We start from the raw sequence: 11,528 nt of genomic DNA, 5'->3' as shown, positions 1-11,528 counted from the left end.
TTGTCCCCACACACTGACACACACACACAATACTGATGGAAGTATGGAACGACATTGTATATAATGGTCAACTAGATTGTGGCCCATTCAAAACTCAAGTAAATAAGCCCAGTTTACTTAGTTTGAGCTTGAGAGTGCCATTGTAATATTATTTCGTTTGTAAAGTGGTTATAGCAATAAGAGATGGTTTGAATAAGGTTAAAATGCACATATGATAATATGTGTGGAACCCAATTTAAAGAGTGAGTTTGGAGAAGACACTGTGGATGCTCTAAATAACCCAGAGCCCAACATTGGAGGCACTAGTTTGATCTACAAAAATCACCAAAAAAAAAAAAGAAAAGAAGCTGCTTAAACCAGTATGGACATCATCTAGACAAACCATGTGTCCTCATTATCTTGTCAGAATAAAGAATAACAACGATAAGAGAAATTCGCAGTAGAATTTTAGGATTCCAACCCAATAGCCTTGCAATACTATTTATTTACTCTGGAGTCTGGAGCATAATTGCTGACAAAGACGGTACAGAGCTAGCTTGCAGTGATGCAATCACACAGATACATATATAAATAGAAACCACAGGAGTTTCTTCAATACAGTTGCTACCTTATATAAGCTACCCTAGCATTATGAACTGGAATATATATTAGTGGAAACCTTTACAATTGAGGCTTATATTGATTCACAAGACTGGCACCACACCTGCACTCCTTTATTTAGCTATTCACTGACCTTCCCTCATTTCAATATATCAAATGTAATAACTCAGCCGATTCAGGTGCTCCCACCAGGGTAGATACAAGTATTATAGCCTGCAATTCAGGTTTAAAGACATTTCAGAACATTATTTATATATATATATATATAGCATAACTGTAACAGCAACAAGTTGAATTCAAGACACTTTAGTTAAAGAAAAGCTTACTCGGATTTGCAGAAGAGATTGTAGCCGTTTGGGAGAAATCACAGTTCCATGGATTCTTGTCGGAGGTTTGATAGTAGAGGTTCATGGCATAAGCAGCATGTGATTGCACATTATTTGGTTCAAAACAGGCCCCATTTGGTTGAATTGGGCCGCAATCAATGCCGTGGCTACATGCATAGTCTAGATTTGCCTGTAACTGAGCATCTGAAACATCTGCCTTGGGGAGACACCAACCTGTTGTTGTTGGTTTTGGGGCTACTGGTGTCACCGGTGCCGTTGGAGTTGATTGATTCTGATACAAAAACATATACAGTCAAGCAAATGCCAAACTCAGTCTGAATTATGAACAAGAATGCAGCACATTTTGCAGCAATGTCACCCTTTCTAATTACCTGGCTACTCTTTGACAAACCGGCATCATATGTCATCGTAAGGTCCGGTCTGAAGAGTCCAAATGCCCTCTCAGAGGCAGGACCAGGTTTCAAATTCTCATCATATAGCGCAAAGATATAAGTCTCCACAGATTTTCCAGGCATTAGAGGGGTACCGACCATTGATCTAAGATGAGCAATTAAATTTCCATTATATCCCTTTGCATTCTCTACACTGGGTCCAACTTCATTAGGGTCTCCTTTGTAAGGCCAACCGGTCTCAGCTACCACAATATCGATGTCTTTGAATCCCATAGCATTCAGGGCAGAATGTACAGCATCAACCTGCACATCTTCAAAAGTTATTATGATACCACAAATGGCTTCAAAAAAGCATAGATTAGACCATTTGAAAAGATATAAATATGATGGTGGTCCATACTCCTTAGTCCCATTAAAAGTAACCATCATTTTCTACCAGCCAATCTTAGCCATCTAATTAGTTTCACCAACCAATAGATGCCTTGGCTATATTTACAAACAATAATTGTAATGGCCTACCCGTCATTGAGCAGTAAGCGCAATATGTCATATCATCTACAATATTAATCCCATCCTTTCTTTCCATGAAAAGGCATGAAATAATGCAAATAAGTTTCCTATACTTCCACAAACGCTAATTGTGTCGGTCATTAGAGAGTGGAAATCAAAATCGTTTTTTGCCGGAGAAAGTAAAAAACTTTTCCTTAACAAGTCATCCCTCCTCACTATTAATACTTTGTTCACTTTTGGACAAGCTTATACTGACGTGCACGAATTTTTCTTTTCAGGCTCAATACCATCCAAAAAAAGCGTTTGTTCCTAATTTAAATTTTTGATCTATTATATTATGTACTTCACATTTTTCTCTAGGCGATGTGTGACGACAATAGATTTGCCCCATAGCCACTCGATAGCTCGCCTAACACTACCAAACTTAACACTGTAGAGACTTATTGCCCCGCCCACTCATATAATTTTTAAAACTAGCTCTACTTAAATAATTTTTAAAACTGGCTATAACTTTCACGTGTGTATGCATAATGAAACACAACTACAAGTAATCACCATTATCTAACTAAACCAAACTCGCCAAATGGTACGTCCCAATTGGGCTCAAAAAGTAAAAATATTGTCCAAGAATTTCTACGCTATTACGTCGATGTCGTAGACTCCAATCGATAACGTGTGAAACGAAAGTCAGTTTTTTCCACTTTCCACACTCTTGTCGGTTGACGCACAAGTCAATCTCGTAATTGGGCCTGGGCCAAGCCCAGCTCACTCAACTCTCCATTTCCTTTTTGTCATGATAAAAAATTATAAATTATGATAAAAACTGGACTTAGAAAAATGGAAATGACCTGAGCATCGAACATGTTCATGTACTTGATGCCATTCCCCGAGTCGACTCGTCCTGAGTTGGGTTGGAAAAGGCAAAAAGCCAAGGTCTCGGGCCTCGGATCGCTTTGGTAAGCGAAAAACGGGTACGGGTTGACAGCAAAGGGGGAGCCATTGTCTCTTTGGAACTGTAATAATCCCTTCAACACGTCCTGATATGACGTTTTGAATAAACCAGAAGACGGCGGGTCGGACTGAGCCAAAACGGTCATGGAGTGCACGGTGGAGACCTTAACTTTCCCGCCGAGTGAGGCAGCCGCAATGGCCCTTTGGACATTTTGCATCGCCGGCAAGAGCTGAGAGATCAATGCCTGGTCATTGGACATCAATACCTGTGAAACAATTAACTAAAATTAGGTCTAAAATCAGGGGGTGAAAATGTAATTCAAAGAAAAGAGAAGGTTTAATTAGCAAATCCGAGTCGCGACCTCGTTGCCAACGGTGATAAGCGCGACGTTGCTCGAAGGATAGTAAGCCAGAACATTCGAGTTGACCCACTGAGTCGCCGAGTTCGGATCGGACGCCAAATTCGGTATCTCTCCGTTTGCGGCACCGATAACGATACCGATACCGGTGTTCGCTAGCGCCTTAATAATAGCCGGATCTGCGCCGTAGAGCCTAATTCTCTCGATACTGGTCGACTGCAGGAGCTTCGACGTGGTCGACGGCGGAGGGAGGTTATCGGCGACTTGGCCATAGTTTACTCCGATGAATGACTGCGAATCTGCAACAATGGAAAGAAATCAAAGATTCAAAGCTACACGAGGTGAATACTCCAATTCAACGAGTCCGGCTTCTTAAAATCAAATTCAAATCTAAAAACGACATGTTTGAGGTCTTAATCTTGGTGTCACACTCAAACTACGTAATCAGTCAAACGAAGCTTCACGAAGCTGAAGCTCCAGTTCGAGTCCCCAGTAATCTTAATACCAAACAGAAGTAATAAAAACAGGACTTACTGGCGAGGCAAAGAACCTGTAAGAGGAAAGAAAGGAAGAAGAGGAGTGAAGAAGCCATGGAGGAAGAGTGAGCTCTGTGTGTGTCTGGCTTTAATAATTAGAAGAAGAAACAATGAGGGTCGTGGGGGAGGCAGTATATAACGGTAAAAAGATGATATGGAGATGGAGTGGCGTGGCAGTTTCTGAGAGAGAAATAAAAACAAGCTTAGCTGGATGACTCGTGGAGTGGGACCTTGTGCTCGACCCGAAGTGAACGCATAAGGGCAAAATGGTAATGTGACGGAAAGGTCGAGAACCGCAGGAGAGAAGGAGGCGACTTGGAGCGACTCGTTGACCGGATGGAGTTAAGTCACCAGCAAACTTATTTTATTTTATTTTATTTTTATTGAGAATCAACATTATTTGTACCCCATTTTTTACTAAATACACCTCACTCTGATGTGTTTTTAAAGGATTAATAGAGTGTACTTAGTAAAAAACGATATGCAAATAATGTTCATCAAGTTACTCACATAACAAGCTTGTCATTTAGAGATTCAATATAGACCTAAAATCGAATCATCAAATTCATACACTTAAATTTTATACTTGACGACATAATAAATTGGGTTAAATCTCAACGAGTCAGTATATAACGACGAGGGTATTGCTCCCAACTGAATCAAACTTAAACTCTCCCGAATACATACGATTTTGTCCCATAAAAGATTCACTTAGCATAAGCATCTATCTTATATGGCAATTGAAGAATACATTCTCCATAATCCATTCACGCACATATCCTGAAATAATGTTGCTTTGCTATAAAGCATTAACTAAAATTGGCCACCCACTAAATTTGACCCATACCAAATCTCTAATTCACCAAATGTAAAGAACTTTTGATGGATTAAGTGATCGAAAGAGGATGTCCTTGTAACACCCAACTTATCTACTATTTTAACTGTATAATAATAAAAGCTATATTTTTTGTGCTAATAAACTTTCATAATAAATTAGAAGGAAAAAGAAAACACCTACCTAGACTTGTGTCTTTACTGTCAAGATTTGTAACATCATGTTGGATTAAGATATAAACACCTCTCACAAAACAAACGCATGAGTGAAAAAGCCAACAAAGTCTTGAGGGTCACATATTAGGTACCCGTTACGCATTCCGACTCTCAATAAAGTTAATAAACGTATTTTTTGAGCATAAGTGTCATAGAGACAATCCAAGAGAACAAATCCATATGGGCTATAATCAAAAAGCAAACAATATAATAAATATTTGTGCTTTAATTTCCGACACATAACCCATATGGTCCGTTGGGAGAAAAAGTGAATTTTTCAGGTGAGAAAAGAAGTGTCACTTTGAAGATCTAATCAAACATGCCAGCGGACCAGAAGTTGGAAGCAAAAGTAGAATCCCTTTCAACAATTCACTTTGAGCGATCATATGCGCCGTGTGGAAAGGGAAACTTGGAACTTAAAGTGGGCACAACTAAGACACTAGAAAGTAGAAACTGAAAGCAAAAGGTGTTTTCATCTTACTGAAATTTACATAATAAAACCACAACAATTAGGTATGACAAAACTACGTCCGATTCAGATGATCAAATTTGTTCGACTCGGATTAAATCAAATTTGGACATAAGTTATATATCCAAAATTCGAGCCCAAACACAAATTTTTTGTCCAATTTACTTGTTCAGACTGTAACACAGATTTGATTATTATCTGATTTACTTGTACGGATTTAAACCAATCCGGAATCCAGATTTAGACAATTAAGTACATCTGAAATCCAATCTAGATTAGAGTCCTAACATGTAAATATTTTGTAAACAAGTTATTTAATCCAACTCGAAACCGATTTTTTACCACCCCTTACCACCATCCTCATAGAATTGAAGGGCCACACACCTAAAGTTCAGCCTTCCAATGCGTAGCTCAGTTAAGATATCATTCTGATCCAAACTCAAAAAACTAAAACAAAGGCTGTAATAGGTTTTACATGATTTCACTGGTGGCCTTGAATTGATCCACCCCCTGAATATATACTCATCGAGAAATCCACTACTTATAGTTGAGGACTGGATAACCATGGACGGCATGAAAGGCATCATATTCTCCAAAGTTGGATACAAGATAGGGTGCCAGGAAATTTACTAAAAATTCCAGATATAACCAAAAAAATTCTCATTACAACAAACAGCCATCAAAGCCTCACAACCAGATATTCATCTAGAAACAAGCACTGTCCAAAAGTCATTTCCACTGTTCAATAAAACAAAGAACGACGCAAGCCATAACCAACAAATTATCAGTGACTCAAAAAATATATAGATCACCACATCAAGAAGAAAAAAATGAAGCAACCCAGCCACCACACAAAATGAATAATAAAGTTGCTGAAGCTGAAATTTTGCAGATATAACACCTCAATTATCCTCCAGAGTGAGAGACGGGGGTTGTCTCAAAGTGGCCATCCTCGAATATATGAATGTATTGTTGCGGCAAAGCATGCTCCCCCTACAAAGGAAAACACACAGTGAGTCAAAATTTTAATTTGGTTCCAAGAGGCTCGACTTACACTGGAAAATAATTAGCAAAGATGCATCTTACAGTCAATTAGTAGAAATACATGCAATAATCTAAATACGATCCAAAATAAAATTTTAACAATTAAAAAGTTCATTGCTTAGATGTCATTGATTTCTTACACTTTGATTTGACAGCCAGTAAACTTCTATTGCACAAGAAGGCACATTTACATTACATAAAATTATACATTATAAGTGGGATGTACAACTACTAACATACATCTAGCCGCACAGCAATTAATTTGTCTGGAAGCATTTTTGCAGGTGGATTGGACTGACAAGAACAAAAGAAGTTGGACAAAAACTTATTTTATCTGTATGGGTTTAATGTAATGAAATCTATGGAGGAGCCGAGAACCTCCGAGAATAATTGATGTGCAAACACCTCCAACCTCACAAAATTATTAGATTTAAATGACATAAGTACCTCAAGGAATAGGAATAATAAAAGCAGAACAGTTGCTTTGGACATAGCATCATATAGCTACCAGTCCAGTATCTGTAGTAGGACAGTACTGGGGATAAATTCTGACGGTTTCTAGAAGCTTACTTTACATTCAACAAATGTGCAAGGCCAGACCACCGTCAAAGTCATAGATAACCACATCAACCAAAAGTTAGCTTATCAAGTAAATTTTCTTTCACTGTAGTTCTCCGTCCCACTGTATTAAGCTACTACTTATACTATAATCACATTTGCAATTACAGTACATTGCATTGTTTACATACAACATTTTCCCGGAAGACAGTTGATGAGTTGATGCATGCACTACAAAAGCACTTCATGTCTACGGTCTACCTGATGCCTTTGTCTTAATGAAGTAATTATCCCAACAAGAAACCCAGTGGGCCAACCATGAACGGGAGTGGCCTTTTTTTTTCAAACATAAGCTTGTTAATTTGGAAACATGTAACCAATGGTATTTGGCATACTTTGTAGGGGGAAGGGAATATATAGAATGTGTCATTGATGTCTGATTGATCTTCAGCAATCTACTTCAACAAGCATGCATGCAATGCTGCCACATAAGTGGCTATTAACATGATATTGAGGCCGATAATTATTGCCCCTCTTTCTTCTCCTTTTTTTCAATTTTTTACATTATCTTCCAGCATAGTTCCAGAAAAATCAGCCTAAAACAAAATTAGTTTTTGATTTCATAAACATCTGAGTGTAAGTTCCTAGGCCAGACCAAGAGCCCTTGAAAATAAACCATATGCTCAAAAATCACTGTTTATGGGGAAGACAAAAGAAACAGAAGCAAAAAAAATATCTAGAAAACACTTAAAAATTGTAAGCATTACTACAAAAGGGATCACACAAGAAGCAATATGTCAATTAAACTGCTATCTAAGGACAAAAAAACATGAACCATCACATCACCTCTCCACAATCACGTAATGGAAAACAAAGCAGACAAGAGAACAAAGTATACATCCAAGATATCAGAGAAAAAAAGAAATACAGAAACTGAGAAACATACCCAATCACCATCAGGCTTGGCACCTGGTGTCATTACATTGATTTCACTTGACTTAGCAGTTGTAATAGATGCCCCCAAAGAATCCTTGCTTAAATATAACTGGCAACCAGTTGTGTTGTCCACTGATATTGTGGGAGCTGAGCCCTATAATAGAACAGAACAATAAAGCAAAAATTTCTCTCATTATAATCCTTCCATAACTGAAACTTAATCATATTCTCAGTCAAACTCGGAGAACTTGGATTTCACTTGACATCATATGATCAACAAAGATTTCAACTATCAATATTTTGGGGGGGAAAAAACAACAAAGAAAGAAAAATGTAACTTACCTGACATTGCACCTCAACAGCATTGCAATTTACAATTTCACATGCAGCAACGACATCCTGTTAGTCAATGTCCAAAGAATAAAATGAGCCTATAATCCTTGATGTCTAATTATAGAACAAAAAGGTTGCATACTTATTTTTATTTTAAAACTAACCGTAAACACAACTCCCATCTTAGTGCATTTGTCAATCGTTATGTTGTTGACTTTCCCTGTAAATGGTTCAAATGATATTAAATAAGAAAAATATTGTTCCGAGGAAAAAAACCTAGTTATGGTACAATATTGAAAGATCAATGAATTTAGGCAAATTCTATAACAATTGGGCTCGTAAGATAATAGGCATTACCCTGAATCTGCAAAACAGAATCCTTGCACCCATAAATATAAACTGACTGTTTTGCGTCGCAGTCATCGATGACTAGGTTCTTTTTTCCAATTTGATTTTCAACCACCCACCTGAAAGAGGATGCAAAACATAGTCATCGCGCAGATCACATACTGAATCAATACCTTACACAAAAAGTAAATCATTACATGAGCATCATAAATACTCACTTACGACCCATTTGAAGCTCTAACTTAGGAGGTCCAGTTTTCGAGAAAGAGGATGAACTAGTTCGACTCTCTTTCTCACCGTTACCAACATGGCCACTTCTATCTGCCCGATTTTTCGTCTTCATATCATCTGTGACCTTTTTAAGACCTAGGAAGCAAGAAAGTCAACCCACAGTTGCCAATATACCCTACAAAACATAGGAAACCAGAAAAAGGAAACTTACCTGATGTCACAGGCTTCCCCGAATTAATTTCTTGGAAAACAGCAGCCATCCCTTTCTTTGGTCCCGATGATGAAGGCTGAGAAGCCTCAGAACTGAATAGTGAAGCTCGTGGGGGAGGTGGAGGGCCAGGGGCCTTTGGTGTAGAAGCTTTTGGTGGAGCAGAAGTTGCTGTTTTGCCAGCAGGATTCCAAACTGGCCCTAAAGGATGATGACCCTTCACATAGTCCCTTAATCCAGGTAAATATAGCTCTTTCAGAGCTTTTGCCCACTCAACATGATTTGTGTCTTTGCTTTTATACTCCACAAGGATCTAAAAATCAATGTAAATCAACAACCAAACAAGCTCAGTCCACAGTGAAGTCACTGAAAAATTGTAAATCGACATCTGAGAACAAGATGCACTCAGTGCAATATTAAGGCCATTTAAATAACTGATGCAAAAGGACCATCTAATATTGGAAAATCAAAGTTGATGTAAAGTTTCATTATATTAGTAGCCTCTCTGGTGATATGGCTGATTAAATGAACTCCTAAATGCCTTCACTTCATAATTTATTTTATGTTCCCTCTAATTCAATTGATAACACAATAACAACGCAGTACAAGTTGTCAAGTAAATGGCTTAAGGTGCAGTTTTGATCGATAGCTGTAGACTTTTGATTATTAACATCCTTGTATTGTTTCCAAGTGACAATTGTAAGTGACCATGCATATCAAGTTTTACATGCCTTTTCCTTCCTTTTTTTTTCCCTTCCTGCCACCGCTCAATTGAGTTCATAATGTGGACACAAAATAGCAAATGTGGCTTGTGACAAATAACATAAGTACCTTGTTACTGTAAAACTCAGCCATTTGCCAACTTTCTTCCACATGAGCAATAGGCATGCTCATACCTTGCATATGAAAAGAAAGATTAAAAAAATGAAAGAGTGGAAAGAATAATAAGCAAAATTTGCCACCAGCAAATAAAAGAATATTGCATTGCTGTTACCGCAATCTTTTCCTGTAAAAGCAATCCAAGCCAATGCTGTGAGGCTATCAGCAGCAGCTTTCAAGTGGTTGAAAAAATCAGATCGTCTGCCTTCAGTCATTGCAGTAGCTTTCGTTATCACTTCATTCAATGGCTTAAGAAACTCAGCCAACCCTGCAAGGTCAGGTTTCTGAGCCAAGAGAATAACTCCGTTTTAGTATCAAATAATTACATTTCACATATTAAAATGACTAAGAAATATAAATTTATAAGTAAACAGTGACAATACAAACAGATCTTTGTTTTTAGTCCCTACCAGCATTTGTCTCAATATGCTGGTGCTTTAGCATGAATGTGTCCCGTATGTTTTTTTTTTTTTTGGAATGGAGTCACAGTTGTTTGAATGATACGTGTTCTGGTCTTTACTAAGAACTTCAAGAGTACTGTAGTTTATTCGAAGTATCCCAATAAAGTAATTTCTCATATCATTTACATTTTATGTTTCATTAGAGATGACCATTCTGATTCTGGTCTAGCTTAGAACATTTCTTCAAAGAGTTATTACTTATTATCCTCAAGGTACATTTTAACTGAAAATTTTTAATATGAACAGTAGTTTTTGAAATGGAACACTCGGAATCAGATGCAAATGTAGGCAATAGAAACCATTATCCGCATTATGTCAATAACCAAAACGATGGAACAGAAAGATTACAGTTGCAATACTACCTCAATCAAATTACAACCCCAAAAATTTCACAGCAATTATGCACATTATAACATTCTATAAATTTCAAATCTAACTCTATTTAAAGTTGCAAACTTGCAATTGGTGTAATAACTTCCATCGTCTAATCCAAGGGAAATGTGAATGAAGCTCAATTGGCAATAAAGCTTCTCTCAGAACAAAACCCTAAGCTTCCAGCAATAGAAAAATTCACGCACCTTAGTTTGCTTCACCTTGATGAGAAGCTCCCTTTGAACACCAAAAGCTTGTTCGACAACCTTCGTGACCTCGAGCACCTGCCCCCCAATCTTCTCGGCAGCACTAGAAACCGTACCAAAATACTGCCTCATCATATCATCGAACGCCACAATAGCCGGATCCGTCGCAGCATCGTCAACAATTTCCCCGGAACCTCCCGGTCGAAATCCCGTCGAAAGCGCTTCGAGCCGCGTCACTGCCGACTCCAGTCTCTGTATCAGCTTCTCTTCCATGGCTCAAACTCTCAGAAATCACACAATGAAGATGAAGCGGATCTGGTGCTCGCTTTGTGTATGTGTGGTTGGCTATATAACAGTTTTCACATCTGAGATTTGTTCTTCTCTATCTGGAATTTCTTTTGTTCTTTTCGCCGAAAGTGAAAGATGAGAATTGATTAGCGCGGTTGTGGTGAGCGATGATACGAGTCTAAGAGTACACGTGGCGCATAGAGAGGGAATCTTGGCGGCTCTTGTGTTTGAGAGACACTTGTGATTTGTGAATGTAGTTAGTTAATTAGAGCATCTTATTTACCAAAAAAAAAGGTTAAATTAGATCATCTTGGTGAAGATAAAATGAGGATTAATGGAATTAACATGTTAAATTAGTCCTTTAAAAGGAAATTACTTATCAGTAAGGATTAGGGCAATGAGTGTTAAAATTTGCCTCAATCCAATCCATTTGAGTATTTGACGTATTGA

General features: G+C 37.9%; 2 protein-coding genes across 2 annotated transcripts; both read right to left on the bottom strand.

The window, feature by feature from the left end:
* Nucleotides 1–424: 424 nt before the first annotated feature.
* LOC119981098 (glucan endo-1,3-beta-glucosidase 7) lies at nucleotides 425–3,853 on the bottom strand. Its single transcript, XM_038824103.1, has 6 exons — nucleotides 3,694–3,853; nucleotides 3,163–3,458; nucleotides 2,698–3,066; nucleotides 1,319–1,642; nucleotides 927–1,218; nucleotides 425–813 (listed from the first exon to the last, which is right to left on the bottom strand). Exons 1-6 carry the CDS (start codon nucleotides 3,749–3,751, stop codon nucleotides 776–778), a joined length of 1,377 nt encoding a protein of 458 aa, XP_038680031.1. The 5' UTR covers nucleotides 3,752–3,853; the 3' UTR covers nucleotides 425–775.
* Nucleotides 3,854–5,829: 1,976 nt separating this feature from the next.
* On the bottom strand, nucleotides 5,830–11,246 carry LOC119980438 (cyclase-associated protein 1-like). The gene is made up of 10 exons (XM_038823140.1): nucleotides 10,791–11,246; nucleotides 9,867–10,035; nucleotides 9,704–9,768; nucleotides 8,876–9,185; nucleotides 8,652–8,799; nucleotides 8,443–8,552; nucleotides 8,250–8,305; nucleotides 8,095–8,151; nucleotides 7,763–7,906; nucleotides 5,830–6,207 (listed from the first exon to the last, which is right to left on the bottom strand). The coding sequence occupies exons 1-10, from the start codon at nucleotides 11,061–11,063 to the stop codon at nucleotides 6,121–6,123; spliced, it is 1,419 nt and encodes a 472-aa protein (XP_038679068.1). The 5' UTR covers nucleotides 11,064–11,246; the 3' UTR covers nucleotides 5,830–6,120.
* Between the last annotated feature and the right edge of the window lie 282 nt (nucleotides 11,247–11,528).

This window comes from Tripterygium wilfordii, chromosome 2 (genome assembly GCF_013401445.1).
Source record: "Tripterygium wilfordii isolate XIE 37 chromosome 2, ASM1340144v1, whole genome shotgun sequence".
In the NCBI taxonomy this organism is placed as follows: Eukaryota; Viridiplantae; Streptophyta; class Magnoliopsida; order Celastrales; family Celastraceae; genus Tripterygium; species Tripterygium wilfordii.
The sequence above is the reverse complement of the archived record's forward strand: the minus strand, read 5'-3'. Positions and strand labels throughout refer to the sequence as shown.

Coding starts and splice junctions, on each gene's coding strand:
- LOC119981098 (XM_038824103.1), bottom strand. CDS start 3,751: ATGGCTTCTTCACTCCTCTTCTTCCTTTCTTTCCTCTTACAGGTTCTT. Junction 1,219..1,318: donor GTTTGTCAAAGAGTAGCCAG/GTAATTAGAAAG, acceptor TTTTTGTATCAG/AATCAATCAACTCCAACGGC. Junction 814..926: donor AATCTCTTCTGCAAATCCGA/GTAAGCTTTTCT, acceptor CCTGAATTGCAG/GCTATAATACTTGTATCTAC.
- LOC119980438 (XM_038823140.1), bottom strand. CDS start 11,063: ATGGAAGAGAAGCTGATACAGAGACTGGAGTCGGCAGTGACGCGGCTC. Junction 10,036..10,790: donor TCAAGGTGAAGCAAACTAAG/GTGCGTGAATTT, acceptor CTCTTGGCTCAG/AAACCTGACCTTGCAGGGTT. Junction 7,907..8,094: donor CTGTTGAGGTGCAATGTCAG/GTAAGTTACATT, acceptor GTTCTATTATAG/GGCTCAGCTCCCACAATATC.